The sequence below is a fragment of the Physeter macrocephalus genome, chromosome 20 (assembly GCF_002837175.3).
Source record: "Physeter macrocephalus isolate SW-GA chromosome 20, ASM283717v5, whole genome shotgun sequence".
NCBI lineage: Eukaryota > Metazoa > Chordata > Mammalia > Artiodactyla > Physeteridae > Physeter > Physeter macrocephalus.
In genome coordinates, this window is record NC_041233.1 from 108,055,136 (window position 1) to 108,078,805 (window position 23,670).

At 44.4% G+C, this 23,670-nt stretch overlaps 1 protein-coding gene across 1 annotated transcript in view; it reads left to right on the plus strand.

Moving 5' to 3' along the window:
- ENPP6 (ectonucleotide pyrophosphatase/phosphodiesterase 6) overlaps positions 1 to 23,670 on the plus strand; it is a 94,410-nt gene that overhangs the window by 57,738 nt on the left and 13,002 nt on the right. Inside the window, exons 3-6 of the mRNA XM_007102851.3 lie at positions 8,321 to 8,432; positions 12,960 to 13,101; positions 14,260 to 14,439; positions 16,933 to 17,070. Of these exons, the coding sequence (XP_007102913.1) occupies positions 8,321 to 8,432; positions 12,960 to 13,101; positions 14,260 to 14,439; positions 16,933 to 17,070 (572 nt within the window). The remainder of the gene's footprint in view (positions 1 to 8,320; positions 8,433 to 12,959; positions 13,102 to 14,259; positions 14,440 to 16,932; positions 17,071 to 23,670) is intronic.

The window sequence follows — 23,670 nt, forward strand, 5'->3', positions numbered from 1 at the left end:
TTTGGGGTTCCACTGGTACAATGACAGGCAAAGCTACTTTGAAACAACTCGCCAGCAACAACTGAAAACTCTGCTGGACTCTGTGTGTGTGTGTGTGTGTGTGTGTGTGTGTGCGCGCGCGCGTGCACGCGCGTGCACGTGCACACAGTGTGATGGATCAGAGACAGACTAAGACCTAGAGAACAAGGTGTATCTGGAAATTGGCACCATGTCTCCCCTGCATTTAAACACTGATCTCAGAAGCAGCAGCTGAGAGACTAAGAAACTGAACTGAGGTTTTGACAGAATCACAGGATGGGGGAAATGACAAAAATTGGAGTTCACGGGCCACCAAGCAGAAGAGATCTAGTAAACATCCTAGACTTTCAGTTGGGACAATAAAGGACAATGCCCTTGGAGTAAGAAGGAGCTAGAAGTAAACTAGGGGTGAAACCCTCTGGAGGACTGAAGCCTTCATAAAGCCCAAGCTGAGCTTCGAGTCATCTTAATCCCTGACTAAATCCACTCTGGGTTAAGATGGTCTGCCTATAGCCTAGGTGCGCTTCATAAGCAAAAGCCTGTGCTCCCTAGAAAAAGATAACAACATATGGAGTGTCAAATGATATCTACAATTTTTTGTATACAATATGCATCGTTCAGTTATAAAAAATAACCAGACAATGGGAAAACAAGTCCTGACTGGAAACTCAGGAGAAATAAACAGACAAGTCTTGACTGAAAAATCAAGAGAAAAACAGTAGACAATAGACTCAAACCCACTGGTCCAGATACCAATATGATAAAATAACTAAAAGTGAACTCTATAACTGAAGACAGCTCTCCAGCTTAAATAGGCAAAAAGATGAAAAAGGCAGAAAAGAATGTTTGAGACATATAGGACATAGTCAAAAGGCCACAGAAGGGTTATAGAGAGAGGATGAGACACAAGTAATATTTGAGAGATAAAATTTGAGAACTTTCTGAAACAGACAAGAAATATCAAATCATAGACTCAAGAAGTGCTGTGAAACCCATGAATTTCAGAACTGCTGATACCACAGAAATGAGAAAAACTTAAAAGCAGCAATAGAAAATTGTTCAAAGAAGCAGTGATAAGACTGACAGCTGACTTTCCAACAGAAATACTGGAATCCAGAAAGACAATAGAATGATATCCCCAAATGATAAAAGAAAAATAATGATCAGTTCTATATCCAGTGAAAATATCCCTCAAAAATGAAGGCAAGGGACTTCCCAGGTGGTTCAGTGGTTAAGACTCCGTGCTCCCAATGCAGGGGGCCTGGGTTCAATCCCTGGTCGGGGAAATAGATCCTGCGTGCCACAACTAAGACCCAGCGTAGCCAAATCAATAAATTGTTTTTTTTTAAAGGAAGGCGAAATAATGACTTTTTCTAGAGACAGAACACTGAGAGAATTTATTGCCAGCACGTTTAGAGTGGAGGAAATGGGAAATTCTTAAGGTGGAAGGAAAATTGTCACAAATGGAAGCAAAGAGATGGAGGAAGGGATGAAGAGCCACAGAAAGGGTAAATGTGTAGGAAAAACTAAATTAATAATAATAGTAGTAATAATAATTTTTAGATTAAAAACTCATACGGAATGGAAATACATGACGACGGAAGCACAGAAGGTAGGAGAAATGTAAAATTCAAAGTGAAAGTGTTCAAATGTCTTTGCATTGCCTGGGAAGTTGTGGGAGTGCAAATTTTTTTTTTGCGGTACGCGGGCCTCTCACTGCTGTGGCCTCTCCCGTTGTGGAGCACAGGCTCCGGACGCGCAGGCTCAGCGGCCATGGCTCACGGGCCCGGCTGCTCTGCGGCATGTGGGATCCTCCTGGACCGGGGCATGAACCCGTGTCCCCTGCATCAGCAGGCGGACTCTCAACCACTGCGCCACCAGGGAAGCCCGGGAGTGCAAATTTATATTAGATTTCGATTGACCAATATTTCAATTTTTAAAAATCATCTCTAGGGCACTATTCCAGAAAGAGATTAATTAAAATATACAAATAGCAAGGTAATAGAGGAGAGGAAAAGGAGCAATAATAATCATACATACATAATCCAAAAGGAATTAAGAAAGGAGAGAAAAACTGTCAAATGTGTAATGAATACAAGACATGTATTTAGGTGGCTGATTTAAACATAAAAATTTCCTTAAGTACATTGCAAGTAAACGTTTATTTTTTTTACTAATATTTCATTAAATACTCCAGTTAATCTGAATGAGTCTATTTATATAAAGTTCAAAAGCATGTAAAACTAATCTACAGTGTTAGAATAGTGTTTACACTTGGAAGAACAGTGACTAAAAGGGGGCATGAGAAGGTGCCTGTATGTGAAGGTTATGTTCTGTTTCCTCATCTGGGTGCTGGCTACACAGCTGCATTTACTTTGTCAGGATGAACAGTACACTTATCATTTATTCACTTTGTTTGTATCTATGTTAAACTTTAATAGAAATTCACATTTAAAACAACTATCAGGCTGGATAAAAGCAAAAACTAATATATGCTGCTTATAAAAGATGTACATTAAATGTAAGTATGCAGATAAGTTGAAAGTAATAGCATTTTTAAAAGACATAGCACACACTCACCAAAGGAGAGCTGGTGCAGCTATAACATCAGTCGGTGCAGACTCTAAGCTTAGACTATTTTTAAGATAAAGAAAGACAGTTCACATTGATATAAAGTTCAATCTACCAAGAAGTTGTAATAATTCTAAATTTTCATGCTCCTGATTACACAATCTCAAAATAAATAAAGCAAATATTGATAAAACCAAAAGGAGAAATGGGTAAATTCACAATGATAATAAGTTTTAAGACATCTTTCTCAGTAACTGATAATATAAGAAAATAAAAAAATAGAAGGATACAGAAAATTTATGAAGCATAATTAACATATTTACCTAATTGATATTACTAGAACAACTACCACTAAATACACATTATTCTCAAGTACACATGGAACATTTGTCAAAAATAACCATATTTTAGCCATAAAGCATTTCTCAACAAATTGGAACTGTATGAAATCATACAGAATGTGTTCTCCGACTACAGTGTAATTAAAGTATAATCAATAATAAAAAGAAAAGTTTCAATTCTATATACTTGGAAAATAACCAGACACTTCTAAATAACTCATGGTTCAAAGAAGAAGTAACTAGGGATATTTGGATTGTGGGATGCAAGTAAAGTCATTCTTAAATGGAAATTAATAGTTATACATCCAAGTGATGACAAGGGTGGAGTAACACAGTCTCATATAGTGCCAGGAGGAACAAATTAATATAGCAACTTTGAAAACCTATTTGGCATTATCTAACAAAGGTGAACATATGCATACCCCAAATCTAGCAATTCTACTCCTACACATATTACAACAGAAATGCATACCTAAGTGCATCAAAGAACATGTACAAGAATGTTTATATTAGCATTATTCATAATTTTTAAAAACTGAATATTCATACAATAGAACTTTTGTGACTTAATGGGTATATTAGAAGGAAGTTGGAAGTTATCACTAAAAATATGTTTTTGGTTTCTTATTACAAAAATGACAGATATTTATTTTAGGAAAGTTAGTTCAATTCAATAAGCAATAATAAGATATAAAAGTCAACTCTGATCCTTCTGTATCAGTTATGAACTATCTACTGCAAGTTTTAGAAATCCTAGCCAACGGTGACTAACATATAGGAATTTATTTGTATCACATAAGAAGTATGTACTTTATGTAGTTCAGCTCTTTAACAGTAAAAAACCTAGGCTCTTTCGATTCTTCTGCTCTATATTAGCATATTAACTTTTCACCTTCATGCTTGTTGACTCATGGTTTCAGAATGGTTGCTGCAGATCCAGGGATCATGTCCTTACAACCTACATTCCAAACTGCAAAAGAAGAAAAGAGATAGTGCTAGCAACTCATGTTAATTTTTTCATATCAAAGCAAAGCCTCCCACTCTAAGCATCTCAGCAGATCTCAATGCCAGTAGTGAGTCACATGACCATTCCTACTCACAAGGGACCCTGGGCAGATGAGAAAGCTTTCCTCTTTCTTTAGTAAAGGATGGAAAGGAAGAAAGAAGTTCAGAATGGCTTCAGTTTAGCCAAAAAAAGTCTACCAAGGCAGCCACACAAATTTTACCCTGTCTTGTATTTTGTTATATTCACTTCCACTCTTTCTTAGACATAAATATGCTTTTTTAAAAAATAAATTTATTTATTTATTTAGTTTTGGCTGTGTTGGGTCTTCTTTGGTGCCCGCAGGCTTTCTCTAGTTGCAGTGAGCGGGGGCTACTCTTCGTTGCGGTGTGTGGGCTTCTCATTGCGGTGGCTTCTCTTGCTGCGGAACACCGGCTCTAGGCACGCAGGCTTCAGTAGTTGTGGCACGTGGGCTTCAGTAGTTGTGGCTCTCGGGCTCTAGAGTGCAGGCTCAGTAGTTGTGGCGCACGGGCTTAGTTGCTGCATGGCATGTGGGATCTTCCCGGACCAGGGCTCGAACCCATGTCCCCTGCATTGGTAGGCGGATTCTTAACCACTGCACCACCAGGGAAACCCTAAATATGCTTTAAATATTTACAAAAATGAGATCATCCTTCACAAACTATTAACTAGCCTTCTTTCACTTAAAATAGTATGGCAGTAAATACAAATGGCATAATAATTTTATATGCCTGCATGGTATTTCATTATTTGCACGTGCTTTAATTTAACCATACCTTTATTACCAAATGTTTAAATTGCTTCTTAATTTTATATTCTAAATAATATTGTAATAAAGGTGCTTGTATATACAAATTTATTTTCTTAGAATATGTTCTCTGAAGTGGTTTTCAAGAAAAAGCATGTATACAATAAAAATTATATAAATATTGCCAAACATTGCCAGTCTGGAGGAGAGTGACCCAGAAGTCCACTCCTAGTTATGTGCCTCATATTGGTGTTTTTCAAACACTGGTCTTGATTCATAACGGACAGTGACATCAATTTGTGGATTATTAACCAGTGTTTTAAAAAACCCACATAAAACAGAATAGAATAGAATAAAGTATTAGCATGCTTTGCTCGTATTTTAGTGAAACTTCTGTTTCCTCTGTGAGAGTGTGTGTTCTGTACCGTGTCATGAAGCAAAATGAGTATTTTGCCAAGGGTTACAGACAAAATCTTTTTTTAAATGTTCCCAGAGAGGAACACTCATGCATGCCTCCTGATTTCCAGCACTCATTTTAAATTTCTGTTTGTTGTTAATTGCCTTGATAAGAAGTTCTATAACAGTAACAAATTATAGCGGTGATGGCAGCGTTCCTCATTTGCTTCGGACCTAAATGAAAATGTGTACCATGAAGTTTTTTTTTTTTTAAGATTTATTTATTTATTATTTATTTATTTAATTTATTTTTGGCTGCATATGGTCTTAGTCGCAGCACGCAGGATCTTTGTTGAGCATGCGGGATCTTTCGTTGTGGTGCCCGGGCTTCTCTCTAGTTGTGGCGTGTGGGTTTTCTCGTCTCTAGTTGTGGCTCACGGGCTCCAGGGCGTGTGGGTCCTGTAGTTGTGGCACGCGGGTTCTAGTTGAGGCGTGTGAGCTCAGTAGTGGTGGCACGCAGGCTTAGTTGCCTCGCGGCATGCGGGATCTTAGCTCCCTGACCAGGGATTGAACCTGCGTCTCCTGCACTGTAAGGCAGATTCTTTACCACTGGACCTCCAGGGAAGTCCCCCCATGAAGTTTTGAAATGTAGAATTTTCACTGTTAATAACTAGCCTGTCAGTGAAGTTTTCATTTCCTCTTTACATCGTTTCATAAAGGTTTTCTTTTTTATTTATAAGGAGTCGGATTTATTTTTAGTTAACTGTTGTAATTAATTTATAGTTTATATTACCTGTGGTCAGGTAATATGCATTGTGCTATATAATTTCTACTTTTTTGGAAGTTAATGAGATTTTCTTTGTGGATGAGGATATGATCGGTTTTTCCAACTTTTGTGTTTTTATAACAATTCCATTCGTATAAGAATTCTTTAATAATAATTATGTATATTTGTGTATATTTATGATATATAAATACTCATTTACATTCTAAACTATTAATGTGGATTTGTAGCTGTTTCAGGCTCTTGAAACTATAATCAACTTGAATACTATTGATAGAGCTGATTTTTTGGTTTACTTTTGGGGGAGTTTATTTGGTCTATTCTTTTATATCTAATATTGCTGTGTCATTTTACTTAACCTGTAAATTTTAAAAATAGTTTATAGTTACTTCATGTTGACATTCTTGTAGAGTGTAACCCATTCACATTTATTTTGAAACGAATATATTTGGTTTTCTCTTTTATTATGCTTTCAATATTAGTGCTTCCTAGATATCTCCTTTTTTTTATCTTTTCATGTACTTTGATATGTGATTAATTTTGTATGCTTCTTTTTCTTCCTTTAGTGATTTGGAAGCTATGCATACAACTTTCTTCTGTATATTCCAAACTTTTAAATCAGTGTCTAGAATGAACACTATATATTGACCATCCCTTCCCTCCAACAACAATGAAAATGCTTTTCCTTTCATTTTTGTTTAAATAACTGGGAACTTTAGATCCAGGTTATTACATTAAACATTTTTAAAAAATATGCACCTTATTTTTCAATAAAATATTTTCACATAGCTACATTAATATTACTAATACTTAACTACATTTTGTGATTTCGTCGTTTACTGCACATTTTTAAAAAATATGCACCTTATTTTTCAATAAAATATTTTCACATAGCTACATTAATATTACTAATACTTAACTACATTTTGTGATTTCGTCGTTTACTGCTATTTATTATTTATTTTTAAACCCTATCTTATTCATTCTTGGGTTCTTTCATTTTGACTTATTTCTCGATTAGCTTGAGTAAATCTTACTAGTATGGAAAAATGTCTGTCTGTCCTTAATGTCCATAATGTCTGTCCTTGCATGTCTGAATTCGTCAGATACTGTTTTAAAAGAATACCTAAAGTTTTGGAGTCAGATAAAACTAGGTTCAAATGTTGGCTCTTCCTCATTATTGCCCTGAGACAATGGGGAAGTCTCTTCAAAGTTTCGACTCAGTTCCTCCTGTGTAAAATGAAGGCACCATCAGCTATTTTATAGGATTCATAAGGATCATACCAAGCGTAAGTGGGAATCATTTTCTCTGGGCTGCAAGAAAGCTCACCATCTGGTCTCCAGACCCCCTTGCCTGGGAACGTTACCGTGCTTGCTGTTCTACACACACACCTTATTGTTTCTCACTTTGAACTTTTGCTTCCGCTGCTCTCTTTGCTTGGACGTCCCTTTCTTCCCACTTCTAACCCCAACGCACGGGCCAGACACAGTCTGTAAGACTGAGCCCAACACGGGGATTTGAGGAAAGCTTCTAGAAGGAAATAATATCTGAATTAAACGTGCCTCGTCTGAGTTCCCTCACCACCCAGTAAATGTGCACTTCACTTTAGACTTCCACTATTACACGGTTTGCACGGAATCCTCCTCCTATTCGGCTAGATTCTGGGATGCCACAGGATGGAGACACTATGTCTGAACATAGTGACTAGTTCATAATAGGTGCCCAATAAATACACCCAACTAACAAACTGAGACTGGCACATTCCTCTCCTGCCCTATTTTCTGATAATGAGGTTGGATGTCTCTTCCTCAGGGCAACCATTTCAACTTGTTCAGGGGCCTGGGGCAGAAAAGCTGAAGCCACAGCAGCTCCTAACATCTGAATACCTTTCATTCTTTTACTTCACTTGGGGAGAGGTAAGGGCATGGCTCAGGATCCTTGCTTTAACTCAGTGATTTTTAGACTTGCCCATCAGTGCAGTACTTCTGAGTCCAGTTAGACTAGTGAAGTCTTCATTTTCTTATTCCCAGGCTAATCAGATATTACCTCATACTTGGTTCTAGAATAGGCAAAGATGCACTAGAAGAATTAGTAGTTATAAAAAAAATCTATAGAAAAAAGTTTGAATTGAGACATTCTGTGTACTAATTAATTTTTGTTATTGTTGTTTCAAATGGGGAAAGACAACCATTAATCAATTTTTGCTAGTGCCTGTCATGAGACACCAGGGCTGTATAAGAATGACATTTAAGAGCCTCTGCTCCAGTTAAACAAAATTAGAGTTAAATACACCACTTATCAATAATACATTCTTTTATTTCATGAAAGGGAACAAAAATTTTTGTTTTGACTAATGGTATTTGCTTCCTAAAATAGGCTCATAACCCTACCTTGATTATGGAAGAAAGTAACCATCTACCATCTTTTTCCTTCTTAGGCTGTGAGGTTGAGATTCTTGGTGTCAGACCTACTTACTGCCTAGAATATAAAAATGTCCCAACGGATGTCAATTTTGCCAATGCAGTCAGCGATGCTCTTGACTTCTTCAAGTAAGTGTCCCAAATTCTTAGCCATGCCACCGTTCTTCCTGTTTCCAGGACCAATAATGAATGCTAAAGTGGATTAAGAAGGCTTGGTATAGGTGAAATATGTCTCAGAGAGGTAGTGAGCCTCTCACACGGTGATTGCTACCCTCTAGTAGAGGATGATTGTGCGTTGAGTAATTTTAGGTAGGGGCACCCTTTGGAAACGTTGAATTGAGAGCAAGGAAGTCCCCAGGGGTTTAGGGCTTTCTTCTTTGTGTTGATGGAAAATAGAGAAGCCATGTGAATGTCAGCGTTTCTCTAATCATGATATAGTGAATGCCTGACTCTCCGAAGATACAAGTTTTTGACAAAAGAAGGAAGACCTTTGGGGAATAAGTTTGGAAAAATTGCCTACTCTGCCATCTTCTTGGAAATGTACAAAGCCCATTAGCATATTAGTACACAGAACCTTTTTTTTTTTTTTCTCTTCCACGTGGAACTATCACACCAAGTTTGAAAAATGCAGAAATCAGTAATGGTCTGAATAGCACACAAGAGTGTGTCAGGGAAACTGACTTATTTCTAAGTTTTCAATTAAAAAAAAAAGTATGCATTTATTTATTTATTTTTGGCTGGGTTGGGTCTTCGTTACTGCATGCGGGCTTTCTCTAGGTGCGGCGAGAGGGGGCTACTCTTTGTTGTGGCGCACAGGCTTCTCATTGCGGTGGCTTCTCTTGCTGTGGAGCACGGGCTCTAGGTGCGCGGGCTTCAGTAGTTGTGGCACATGGGCTCAGTAGTTGTGGCTCGTGGGCTCTAGATCGCAGCCTCAGTACTTGTGGCGCACAGGCTTGGCTGCTCTGCGGCATGTGGGATCTTCCCGGACCGGGGCTCAAACCCGTGTCCCCTGCATTGCCAGGCAGATTCTTAACCCCTGCGCCACCAGGGAAGTCCCTCAATTTTTTTTTTTAACACTCAGCAACTTCAACCATTCCTTTAAACTACTTCCATTTCTCTCTCCCTAATTCTCTCCAACCCACTTGAGTAAGGAAAATGGATGTGACATTCTGAACTCTTTACATTGAAAAGAAATCTGGACAGGATCCTAAGGTGATGGGAGATCTGGGTGTTCCTGAAATCCAGGATTGGGGGCCCCTTGCAGCTCTCAGGTAATTGGGCTGACGGCCACATGTCCTTCTGGCATGGTTCCTGGGCTGAAAGCTATAAATGGCCAATAAAAGATCTGCAGGCGTTTCCACCCATCACTCCTCACCCAACCGCTCCATTACAAATGAGCTGACCAGTGATGGAGACCAGATCCATGTGGAAAACAGCTGGCCACCAAGAATTTGTCAGCTAAAGTCCAACAGGCAAGAGCTCTTAGCCTTTGAAGACTCAGGTCCCTCAGGAATCGACGAGCTCCAACATAGAAGTCTTTCACAAAACACATATGTATAAATCCCTGAATCTCAACCATCGCAATTCCAGTGTTCCTGGCATCTGGGGTTGACAGCTTCCTGACACAAAGCCGTCAGGTAAATCTGTGAGACTTACTAGCTTTCTGATCACACGGAGATTTATGAATATGGCAAATAGCCTTAAAGAAACCAGCCCAGTGGCTGCTGTATTAAGGTGAAGTGTCTAAAATGTAGTGACCTGAAAGCATTTCATTGAGCTTTAGTGCAACCAGTAAACCTTGTGAAATTTTTCCCACATACAAGCCCCACCCTGGAAGTGTACACACCTAAACATAGGATGTTCTGTGTGAACCAGCGCACCTGGGATGCTACAGGCACAAGTACAAAAGGCAGCTAAATGCGGAGACATATCCGAGGGCGTGATTTTGTGGAAAGTTCCACTATGTTCAAACGTGGTGGAGGAAATGCCATCAGTCCATCAGTGTAATGAACATGGGCCTCAAAAGAGTTTAGGGATATGTACGAAAATGCCATTCCCAAGTTAGAACTTTTCCCTACTGCCTACACACGTGTGGAACCCTTAGTGACTTTTTGTTCTCTGCTGTCTGTAGATGCAGGGGGCATTTGTATTAGTCATTCATACACTAGCCAGTATGAATGATGATAATATTATTTGTGGGAAACAACCAAATAATAACTTACCCCAATCCCCATTGTGGAGGAGGGTGGACATGGTATTTGTTAAAGAAGGGCCAGTCTGTCTTGTTCTAAAAAGAGAAAAGCACGCTTGACTAGCAATTTCCCTTAACTGGAAACCAGTATATCCTCCAAACTGTGAATGAAGTACACCTCAGGGTACGAGAACATCACAGCATCATTAAAAGGTGTGACCTCTTGGCAAGTATGACCATGGTGAAGGAAGACGCCAGGCTGAACATTCTCTGGAACCGATCCCCGTGTGGTGAAAGGAGTCGGTGTGGACATTCAAAAGCCCGGGCTGGTGGAGTCAAGTGTTCTGACCTTGGACGTGGGAAGTTCACATTTCCAGTCCTAGCCATGTCTCAGAGGTCTGTGAGGCCTAGAATCCTTTTTGGCCTGTTTCCTCATCTGCAAAATCTGCAAGTGCTTTTCTCTAGGGACGCTTTTCATCTCAGATCCAGAATTTGGAGGCACATCCAAGCCGCAGACATAGAGCTCATGCCGAGAAATGAAAGTGACTCAGTTTCACTGCTGCCTTTGCCCTCACGCCCCACTTTCTTGGGGTTGGTGGGATTCTTAGGGCAGAATAAGAACCCTTTCCACGTGGCCACTTGGGTTTAGCAGGACGTTTCCCCATTGGCGTGGGCCGTCGCGTTCTCACAGAGTATTTGGGTCAGGGTGTCGGAGCTTCACCTGGGTCGCAGTGCTGGCTCCACTGCTCACGAGCTGTGTGATGCGGGCAACAGTACTGAGCTCTCTGTTTCATGTATTCCTGCCCGATAGGGTTGCTGTGAGGATGAATTATGATAATGTATGGAAAGCCCTCAACATAGTGCCTGACCTAGAATAACTATCATTTATTGAGCACGTACTATTATTATACCTTCAACTGACAGCTACAGAGCTCCTACTGTATGCCAGATCCTAGGCCGAGCTGAGACACAATGGAGAACGAATGCATCCCAGGGTGAAAAACCCCGCACTTTAGAGGGGAGGGAAGGACACATAAATGGGCAATTACAGCACAGTGTGAAAAATCACAACCCAGAGATGAGCCAGGAGGGCCACCCAACTGAGCCTGGGCATCAGGGCTGCTTCCTGGAGGAGGCACCATCTTCCTGAGACCGGAAGGATGGGCGGGGTTGTGCAAACCACGCTCTGGAACGACCGTGAGCTTCTTTTTCCTCTTCTGTGGATTTCAAGGCCCAAGGCACCCCAGGCGCTGAGGGTACACGTTCCCTCATTCCAAGTGTCGGGGGAGACCACACCGGGAGAGACCGGGCCGCCTCACTTGTGTGTTTGTTTAAGCAGAGTTTTTCAAGAGAGATGAGGCAGTCGGCCAAGAGGATTACTTATTAACCCTTAAAGTCCAACCAAAGGCGTTAGCCTTCATTCCTTTTCCACTGCTTCCTCTTTTGTCAGTTGCTGTTACTGCTACTCGCACCGTCACCATGATGCGGTGATGGCATCATTGCTCTGTTCAGGTGCTTTGGGGGGCGTTGTGGGCAGGGCAGTCACGGTGGGAAGCGGTGCGCTGTGTGGAGGAGGGGGCACATCGCACGGTGTTTTCTCCCCTCCCCGACTCCCTCAGCCTCCTACTCCAGGTTTGTCACTCGTTGCCGCTCAGTCTCAGCTTCGCACGGAGGGTTAAATAGTTGGATTTTTACCACCAGTACTCTGGCCGAGGGGGGCGTTTTTCTGGGATGCAGAAAGTGTGGTCAGTGCTAGAATTCACCCTGTGCCCACCCTGGAGCTGACCCTTCCTGGGTCCCCAGAGACGTCTGGCCCTGAACACAAACACAAACCTGTCTGCCTTCTGCAGGGTTGCCTGGTAAAGCTTGTTCTTATTCTTGCGGGTCAGTGAAACCTACCGTCTAGTGTTTTACTTAGAGGCTTCCTCAAAGACCAGCAATAATGGAGGAGACTTTTTTTTTTAACATCTTTATGGGAGTAGAATTGCTTTACAATGGTGTGTTAGCGGCTGCTGTATAGCAAAGTGAATCAGCCATACTTATACATAGATCCCCGTATCTCCTCCCTCCTGCGTCTCCCTCCCTCCCTCCGTATCCGAGGAGACGTTTTTTGAATGATCGCTTCTCTTTTCTCTGAGCTTCTGGTGACAGCCGGTGGTGAGGGGAGTTATCAGAACTGTCCCCTGCCTGTCGCCACCTCTTCCGATTCCTGGGTCGTGAGAGGGGAGGTGACCCTAAGCATGCTCTCTGACTTTTGTCACCAGGGTGCTCGGGACTGGCACGTCTTGGTGCAGTATTCCTGGCTCTCCCTTGGAGAACCCCCTTGTTCTTTTTAAGGTATCGGCTGTGCCTGGACCACAGGGCAGGGGCTGGAGGACGCCCATGCCTCCGCCAGGACCGCCGGGTGGGAGGGGGGGAAGCTGGCAGGGCCTCTCTCAGCTCTCACCCTGCCCGCCCCTCCCCAGGAGCGGCCAGGCGGACCTGGTGGCCATCTACCACGAGCGCATCGATGTGGAAGGGCACCACCACGGGCCCTCGTCGCCGCAGAGGAAAGAAGCCCTGAGGGCTGTGGACACCGTCCTGAAGTACATGACCAAGTGGATCCAGGTGACCGAAAACCGGGACCCCTGGGCTAACCTTCCCCCGTCACTCTTCTTCTGTCTCCTTGACTGTCACACCCCTCGACATCTTCCTTCTTACTGCTGAGAGCTGACTGGGCCAGCCCAAGGGTCTGAGGGGTCTCTTTTCTTCACACAACGCCTCCCCAGCTACCACGAGCTCCCTTGTCTTACAGCCAGACCAGTGGCACTGAAATGACCCAGATCTGCATTACCGCCTGGCTCGGCTGGCGAGATGGCCTGATGCTTTACCAAACCATTCAGTCTGGTAACCAGACTGCTGTGGGTGTGGAACCCAGGCCTGGGTTCTCTCCCTGATCCTGCCATACTCTTACTGAATGACTTTAAGCAAAGTATTATTTTTAAACTTTTTAAACTTTTATTTTTTATTGAAGTATAGTTAATTATTTACAATGTTGTGTTAGTGTGTTAGTTTCAGGTGTACAGCAAAGTGATTCAGATATAGATAGATAGATAGATAGATTATATATGGTTCTTTTCCATTCTAGGCTATTACAAGGTATTGAATCTAGTTCCCTGTGCCATACAGTAGGTCCTCGTTGTTTATTTTATATAAGTAGTGTGTATATGTTAATCCCAAACTCCTAATTTACCCCTCTCCTGCCACTTCCCCTTCGGTAACCATAAGTTTGTTTTCTGTGTGTGAGTCTATTTCTGTTTTTTAAATAAGTTCATTTGTATCATTTAAAAAAATTCCATTAATAAGTGATATCATATGACATTTGTCTTTGTCTGTCTGACTTAAAATATTATTTTTAAAAACTTTTGTGGGGTTAATTTTTCACATGCGTGAAACGGGCGAGTGACAGTTGTCGTTTTCCCACACAAGTTGGTTGAAAGACCCAAAGAGGATGAAAACAGAAAGGCTCTCTTAAAAGGCTGGAGCCTCGTACGTATCATGTCCAGCGCTAATCGAATGGGCCCTGGCTCTCTCGTTCCCTCCCTGCAGCACTTCTGCTATGATTTTGAACCGTGTCTTATCAGGGCAGACAAGCAGATGATTAAATTCAGAACTGGGGAAGAAGGCTTTCTCCTATAACCTGTAGTTGAAAACACCTCTTTGCCAGACAGCTGGTGTAAGAGGGTCCCCCTCTGGGCGCCGTCCTGACTGCCTGTCTCCCCACAGGAGCGGGAACTGCAGGACGACCTCAACGTCCTCATCTTCTCAGATCACGGGATGACTGACATTTTCTGGATGGACAAAGTGATTGAGCTGGATAAGTACATCAGCCTCCATGACCTGCAGCAGGTGAAGGACCGAGGGCCAGTTGTGAGCCTGTGGCCGGCGCCCGGGAAGCATTCTGAGGCAAGATGTGGGGAGAAGGGCGGTGGGGGGACGGGGGCAGAGCACAGCCTCAGAGGCCATGACTCTCCGTGTCACGTGGGACTCAGAGGCTCTGAGTCTCCGTGTGTGGCTTTAAGGCGGAAGCACAGAGCAGCCTCGGAAGCCGGAGGCAGGTGACCCACCTGCTCCCTTCCTCGCCGGGTGACCTCTGTGCAGTGGTTCATCCTCCTGTGTCTCCTCTGCTCTGAAACGGGCACTGCACGTTAGTGGACACGAAAGGGGACGAGGCTGTGCAGTGCTCAGCACGCTGAGGGCTTAGCCCCTCACAGGGCCGTTTCATTCTTGGCCCAAATGCAGCACTTCTCCTGCGCAGCTGGGGACGGCGGAAGCCTGCACAGAAGAAGGCCCTTCTCCGGAGGAAAGCCGCCAGTCGGCCCTGTTCTCATCAGGGACTGGAGAGAAGAAGGGGCCGAGGCCGCGTGTGCCGTGGGTCGGCCCCTTAGCCCGGAGCCACGCGGCCGGCCGGGGTTCAGGCCCCAGCTCTCAGCAGCGGAGCAGCTGCCTAGGCGGCCCTCCTGCCGCCTCTCTGCTGCGTGTGCCGACGACATTGGCGCTGCCCTCCTGGGCGGCCGTGAAGCACGGAGCAGCAGCTGGGCCCGCTGCACGGACGATGCGCGTGTCACCTATGGCCATTATCGCCATCCGAGCGGGGCGCCCCCACGAGGGCGTGGCGGGTGGGGCAGGGCTCCCGGGGACTTGGCACGCTCGGACCGCAAGGCCCCCACTTACCCCTCGCTCCGAACAAGCCTTCTCTCCGGGTGGCGGGTAAACCACGCCGAGAAGGTGAAGGGGCAGGTGGCGCCGCCGGCTGACTGCTTTGCCCCGTGCGGCCTGGTCGTCTCCCAGCACCGGCTCTGGGCCTTCTCCGCTCCCGCAGAAACCCGCTCTCTTCCTTGGGGGAGGCCTCCACCGCTGCCCGGGGCGGGGCATCCGCAGGGAGATAGGAATCAGCCTCGGCGGGGCCGGCTGCCTCCCCCTGCTTCCCCGGGGCAGTGACGTGGTTGGTATCGATGGCGCCCCGGTGTAGGCTGGGGTCCGTCCCTTTTGGCCCAGAGAGAGACCTTCCTCCCAGCCCTGCCCTCTCCCTCCCACATGAGAGTCTGAGCCTCCTCCCCTTCCCCCGACGGGTGCCCCCTTTTCTCAGGCTCCACGGTCAGCAAGTGGAGGTGCTGAATATGTTTGCACAGGGTTCTCGTGAACTCCTTAAATATGAAACTGGGAAGAATATTTTACACGTTGGCAGGTCCCACAGTAAATGGCTCCTTGCAAAGAAGTTCTGTTTTCCTGGCAAGGAACATCATCCGTTATCTCCTATCTGGCACCTAGGGACATGCCGTCTCCAGGAGGCTACAGCATCAACAGCTCACGAGCTGGGAAGAGCTTCTTTCTTCCAATGTGGTGTGTACATCAGGCAGTTGCAAGCTGCCTAAAGCAGTTGGTAGATTATTCAGAACTGGGGCTATGTTTGGGTGACACTTTGTCACGTGACGGACACAACAGTTTGTGAGACCCGTTATGTGCCATCAGAGTTTTCACTTATCCAAAATCTTTCTGGTAATGCCCCCTACTTTCCTTAAGAATTATGGATTTTCTTAAGTAGGAAATCATAACTTCTGGGGCCAGTGGAAACTCTCTACTAAGCAGCCTAAAGACTAATTATTTTCCAGAGTTGAATTGATAAACTCAATTTTATATTCAGTTCTACCCAGGAATATATGCCTGCTTTGGCTAAGGGCCAACAAATCAACACCAGCCGGTTGATTTTAATTTTAGCTATAAAGATTTAAGCTGCTGCTAAATATTGGAAAGAGGTACAGGGTTTACATCTTCATCAGAAAATTAGCAGTGTAATTAATGGCAAATAGTCACTAATATTTTAAAATCAGGCGTAGGGCTTCCCCGGCGGCGCAGTGGTTAAGAATCCACCTGCCAACGCAGGTGACACGGGTTGGAGCCCTGGTCTGGGAACTTAGCAACTAAGCTTGTGCGCTACAACTACTGAGCCTGCGCTCTGGAGCACGCGAGCCACAGCTACTGAAGCCCGCATGCCACAACTACTGACGCCCGCGCGCCTAAAGCCCGTGCTCCGCGACAAGAGAAGCCACTGCCACGAAGAGTAGCTCCCGCTCGCCGCAACTAGAGAAAGCCCACGCCCAGCAACGAAGACCCAACGCAGCCAAAAATAAATAAAAATAAAATATATAAATTTATTTAAAAAAATCAGGTGTAGATAGGACATGCTCTAGGTCTAGTCAAAGAATAAATGCTTTTCTTTGATCTTGGTGGTGTTTAACATCAGGCAGGCCTACTTCCCATTCACCTTTTAATTTTACTATAGTATTTTTGACATAAATAAGTTTTTACAAAGTCCTCCCTCTCCTCCAGGTCCAATAAATATTCACATACATTTAAGAGAGAGAATGCAAAACTGGTCATTCTTGGTTATCTTTGCAGATATATAACAAGTTGAGAACTGTGGAGCACATGACTGTCTACGAGAAGGAGGCCATCCCGAGCAGGTTCTATTACAAGAAAGGGAAATTTGTCTCTCCTTTGACCTTAGTGGCCGATGAAGGATGGTTCATAACTGAGGTAAATATAAAACATATGACAAGATATTCATTATACAAATTCTATCAAACAGCCAAAGGTAAACAATTATTCACCTTTTCTACCTGAAAAATTTCGTTTTTGCTTAAGTCTCATTTGTTGTACTATTTCCTTCTTCAGAGAATCCAAAGGCTTGGTCAGTTGACTTTGTAGACGCAAACTGGAGACTCCGACCCAGAGCCATGGTTTAGACTTCATGGCTCCAGACTTGCTGTATTTTAACAAATGGGCCTTAACTCAATTACCCAGGCTTACAGTGTAACCTATTCAGTTTAAAGTGGAACAGTTACTGTGAACCAAAGCAGTTGCTTTAGGGCAGCGTAAAGCCAGGAGAGGCTCGGCTTTGCTTTCACCTTAAAGAGAAATGATTGGCAAACAAAAGTCCACAGGTCCAGGTCTCTGGTTTGCCAACTTGATTTTACAGAGCTTATCTTGCATTTTGGGCCCAAACCCTAATTGCCTGGTGCCCGGATGATTTCAGCAGCTTCCTCCTTGCCCACCTGGACTCCAGGCTCACCAGGCCCTTGCATCAGCTTCTGATACCCGGCCAGCTGGTAAGGCACCCCAGAGGGGAATCCGCAGTCACGTCCTGTTGAGAGTCAGTTCCCAGACAGGGCCTGGATCACCGTCAGTATGGGTATGAAGCTGGGTTACAAACTGATCAGACTGCGGGGTCAAGGAGAGTAGCAGATGTTGGCACATGAGAGTTGCTGGCCGAGGCCAACAAAGTACAGTCAGATTCGAGGTTGCGCATCTGTAGGTTCAACCAACTCTGATCAGAAGTATTCAGGGGAAAAAAATTCCAGAAATTTCCAAAAAGCAAAACTTGGATTTGCTGGGTGTTGGCAACCATTTACATCGCATTTTCATTGTATTTACAACTATTTACAAAGCATTTCATTGTATTAGGTATCATAAGTAATCCAGAGATGATTTAAAATATACAGGAGGATGTGTCTAGTTATACAAAACAGCAAATACTGTGCTGCTTTGTATAAGGGGCTTGAGCACCCACAGGTTTCGGTATCCGAGGGGGTCCTGGAAACAATCCCCTGTGGATACCGAGGGACGACTGTATGAGGCCTAAGAGTGGTATTTAATCTGCCAGAGTGAGGGCAGGTGGCGATCAGCAGAAATGCTGATGAGGCAAAATGAGTGGACATCTAGCGACCCAGGTGTGGAAAACGGGGATTCCCTGACGTAAACTTCAGTCGTTCAGGAGGAACGACTGAGTTGTTCCTGTGTGCTCTCAGACCAGAGAAGCAGCTGGTCGCTGAGGAAACAAAGCAGAACTGGTCAGAAGTGTCAGCTGCACTGTTCCGCGGCCAAGCTGAATGAGTGGACATCTAGCGACCCAGGTGTGGAAAACGGGGATTCCCTGACGTAAACTTCAGTCGTTCAGGAGGAACGACTGAGTTGTTCCTGTGCGCTCTCAGACCAGAGAAGCAGCTGGTCGCTGAGAAAACAGCAGAACTGGTCAGAAATGTCAGCTGCACTGTTCCGCGGCCAAGCTGGGTCCTTCAGATCAGCAGACTTTGGCTTCCTGTGCCATGTGATTTTGGAAGTTTCCAAGAAGGTCTCTCTGCCCCCTAACACTCTCTCCTCTAAGTGCCCTCATGCTTCTGGTCACTTTATCACACTCTTTGAAGTTCCCCTGGAGTGAGGTTATTCTAGGCTCACAGCATTTTCATCTACAATGGTTTTCTTAGGACTTTGCACTGAACACACGTGCAGTCAAGTGGATCATCTGACTGTGTGCCTCTTCAATTTTATTCCATAAAGCCAACTTCCCAAGCCGTACAAAAGGGCTTACATTTTGCAACTTTTTCAATTTAGAATATTCTGGTAAAGTTGTTTTAAGTTTTTAAAAGCAAATAGATGCTGAGGGTTAATCCACAGTCAACTGTCACTCATTTCTCTGTAGGACTATGTGCCTCTATTGTTTACTTTCTCATATTTAGCTGAAATCAACCACACCGAGAGGCTGGTCCATGGCAGGGAGGGAGATTATAAGAGTACAGAGGTGATTTAAGGTAATTTATGGAAAACCTGGCTTGCATAGGGAGAGTGGCAAAGCCAGAGGGTGTCCTGAAGACAGTGGACAGCTCATGAGGAGCCATCTCAGTTCCTCCAGGAGGGGTGACAGTCACCAGGGAAGTTGCTCCAGCCGTAAGTGCCGTCAGAGAAGGTTCAGTCCGCAAGTATCTGAACTGTCAATACAGTATCTTGGCATTAGCACATCTAGCACGACGATGTACGTTTTCCCAATGAGTGATTAAAACACAGTGATGGGGAAACTGGGGGTATCAGTCAAGACGCTCTTGGTTATAAGTCATAGATCACTTGAATAAATGCCTTAAATAATAAAGATTCATTTATCTCACATAACTAGAAGTTTAGAGGTCAGAAGTTCCAGGGTGGTTCATCCCGCAACTGGATATCAAGGCGCTGAGTCAGTTCTTCTGCAGTTCTTTTGGCTTTCCCTTCAGAGCACAAGATAACTGCTGTAGCTCCAAGCATCACATCCTTCAGTTCATCCCAAAGCAGGAAAGCAGGGATGTGGCTTCTTCTTGTACATCTCATACTTTTATTAGGGAGCAAAATATATATCCCCGAATCAGAGGCAGATAGAAGTTTTGTGGGACCCTCATGATTGTAATAAAATTGGGGGGAGGAGGTCTCTCTTTAAGAAAGTAATACTTAATTATGAATATAAAATTAGATACAGGGACTTGGAAGAAACCCATGCAAGTGAGAACTCCTGATGCTTAAGCTTCTGTAACGGCACTATAAATCCGCCTCAGGCCAGAACCCACCAGCAGACTTCCCTTTAGGTCTCATCACTCAACTCACCAGTGTGGCTAGAAGACTCCTGCCTTGAGTCCGCTTTGGTCCTAAGACAGGGTACTGTGCAGAAATGCAGGCCAGGGGACCACAGTCGCAAGACCAAGGTGATACGGCAGCTGGGAATCAGGCAGACAGGGTGTCTGAAACTTAGAGCAGCAGAGAAAAGGAGGGGAGAGGAGAGTGAGGGCAGACGGCAGCATCACTAACGTTCTGACGGGCGGTGGCCACTTAGCCCAGTGATGAATCTGACGATGCCGCCTCCTGCCCCGGCTCCACTTCCCTCGTACCTCCCCCGCCTCCCAACATCCACCTGCTGAGGTCCAAGTACCTGCTCCGCGGCAGGAAACTGGCATATTCCACTGTCTGTTGAGAGTGAAGCGATATGGTAATTGTACACTATATATTATATATTATATCATATCATATCACATATATCATATATATCATATCATATCATATCATATTGCTTTTGTATGTATCACACAAATACACACACACACATTTGTTTCTGTAAATCAGAAGTAAGAGTCAACCAGTTAGCAAGGGCTACCTGGTATTTCATCCTGTGGCTTAAGAAGCAGAGAGAAGCCATAAGAACGGAAAGGAAGAATGCCTAACTATCAACAATGACTTGAACAGCTTTTTAAAAATATATAATTGTTTCGAAAAGGAGATTTGAGGTAATTTTAAAATACCTGATGCAGAAATTTTTTTTAAAGAAAGAAATCGGAAGGAAGATAATAGGTTGAGAAAAAAAATAAAATTAGTTCTGAAGGACTAGTGTTAACCCCCTAAATGGAGAGACTGTCAATGTTACCTCACATAGCTTTAATTAGTAATAATGGGTATTGTAAGACTCATCTTCACTTATCATGCCTGGCTCATTAGCTACTATAGAGTGACTCCTCCCCCAGAGATTCAATGAAGTGAACGTAAAGTTATTTTGCCTTTTGCACATACAAAAAAATCTGTCAAGAAAAGTTTCTTCTTAAAATGTTTGTTGGCAAGATCAGCAACAATAATAATAGCCATCTTGGATTAAGTATCTCCTAGTTGGTATTTCTGCTTTCTCTCCATGACTCTGCATTGTAGATATTGTCAGTCCTGAAAATCCCTTACCATGACATAGAATGGAACACAAGGTGGTTCTGAGCTTCCTAGCCGCCAACTCAAAGAAGAAAGTGCAATCCGTTATATCGATGTAACTTATGGTGTCTGTAACATAAAAACACAAATGTTTCTTTAGAAAATCATGCCGGTCCCTGGTCCTGAGAGAAATGTAGGTATCTTTTAGTCAATCTTTTGTGGTACCTTAGTTTTCTAGACCGAATACCTTAATCGTTTTACCTTAGTTTTCTAGACCGAATACCTTAATCGTTTTACTCCTGTCTTCAAATTTATGGATTTTTATTTTTAAGATTCATATATGAAAATTATACTTTCTGAGCCTACTTAGATTTAATACTGGGGTTTTATCTCTTTATCTTCTGAAAAATCCTAAAAATGAGTGCCCATCCTTTCCCTGCTGTCTTAGACTTTTTTCTTTTACACCTCTCTGTTGTTTATTCTACCTGCTTGACTCTAGAGAATTGAAAACGCCGTTCTAGATCCCTGTTCCTGTACTGGGCCAGGACTATTAATCTCCCACATTCTTATTTGCCAGATCTCTCCGCACATGGTGAAAGAGCATTGTGTTTGCTCTGTAACCTAAATACCGGTGCACAGCCGGGGTGAGGATGGTCCTGTTCTGGATTTGCACTGTGTATCTGCAGCGGGGCGAGTTCTCAGCCCTGAAAAATCAACTTCTCTGGCTCCAGGTTTGGATAGCAGAGGAGTCTTTTTATTTTTTCTGGCTTTGACGTGATTAGGAAAACAGCTGAGTCAGGACAAATCGATGCTGGTTGGGGTCAATAAAATAGAATCCCACCCCCCCCTTCCTTTTCCCCTACAACCACCATCCCGTAAACATACAAGATTTGGCTTCCTTGGCAAAAATGCCATTCCCATATAAACACCAACTTTTTGCCACCAGTTTGAGTTTTGCAGACTCTAAGGCAGCTGCTCTAACAGGAAGACGCAACTGAATTCTTTTTTTTTTTTTTTTTCTTAATGGTCATTTGGAGAGCTGTCACTGAAAAAGATAAAGAGAGGGAAACCTATTGACTTTGTCACCTGGAATTGCACAAGGATCCAGCGTGGCGGCTGACATCATACAGGCAAGCTCCCTGCCCAGTGGCTCCCCCAGTTTGCTTCTCACTGTGCTGCTTAGTATACAGACGAGATTTCCAACTACTGCCAGTCCCTTCTCTGGCCTCCCCTCCTGCAGGGGCAGAAACCTGAAGGTGTCCATCTTCCCAGAGGACTAACCATGAAGAGGCAAAAGACACAGGCCACCTGCCTAGGTTCAGCCCCGGCCTGTCACACCTGCCAAGCTCCTTTCTTCAAGGATGGAAACAGGGCTTCCGAAATGGAGGCCCCACCCCTCTGTCTCCCTAAGACCTGGTCACCATCCTCCGTAAACCCTGTCTTTGCTTGTCCTTGCCAGGGGACGAGGGTCGCGCTGTTCACGGAAGCATCTGAGCCGAACAAGGTGGCCTCACTCTCCCACGTGGTTTTCTCACAGCCCTTTTCACCCACCCATGCTCTGCACCCATCCCTCCACCAGGGGGCACTTGGAAAGGGGCTGGGGCAGACTGAGGTTGTCACAACGTCTAGGGTGGTCCGCGGGCCCTCGGGAGGCCGGTCCAGTGATGCTAAATGTCCTTGGCATATGGGATAGATAGGGACAACAGAGCAAAATGCAAAGTGGAGAAATTCTGTGGGTAGTTTCCGCCAAACTCAAGTACATTCTTCCAAAATCCACAAAGCTAGAAAAAAAATCACTCATCTGCTAAATTCAACAGACATCTGCTGAGTGCCTGCTCCATGTAACCTACCAAAGTCCCAACTCCAATGAGAGGAAGGAGCCCCTGGGAGCTCCTGCCCTCATGGAGCTTACAGCCCAGGGAAGGAGCCAAATATTAAATAAGCACGCATGCCGTACAAAGGAGAAAGCGTGCAGTTACAAAGTGCACTGTGTTGTAATGGAGAAGGAAGGAGTGCTATGAAAGAGACGGTCTGGGAGGAGAGGAAGCCTGACTCAGATGAGAGGCAGAAGGTCTCTGACAAAGTGATCTGCAGGCTGGAACTTGAAGGATGAGTGGCCGTCGATGGGGCAGGGAGAGGGGTTGCTTTCCTGGCCGACGGAGTGGAATGCTGGAGGAATCTGAGGCCGGAAAGGGCCTTGAGAGTTAGAGGAACTGAAGGGTTGGACCCAGCGGCACGTGTGGGGAGTGAGGAGAGAGGGACAGCGACACGTCTGAGGCTGCCCGGGGCGGCGGGGCCTGAGTGGGCCCCGCCGCCACAGGCAAGACTTCAAATCCCACCTTACGTGCAAGGGAAAACCATCGGAATTTCAGCAAGGGGGGAGCGTGCTCCATAGTCCTCGGGACACCGTAACTCGCAGCTCACAAGGAAAACAAGAGTTTGAGCAACTGAGGCTGTGAGCAGCCCACCCCAGTTCTTATATTTCTTACGTCTACCCACTGAATACAGAGACCCTCAGTGTTTTCTCATACACCTTTCCTTAGTGGCAGTGAGCACTGTAAACTTCATCTTTATTTGTCGCGGATCATTAGAACCTTTAGAATGAGCTCCCCACTACCGCCCCCCAAAAGTTTCAATGACACATGCATC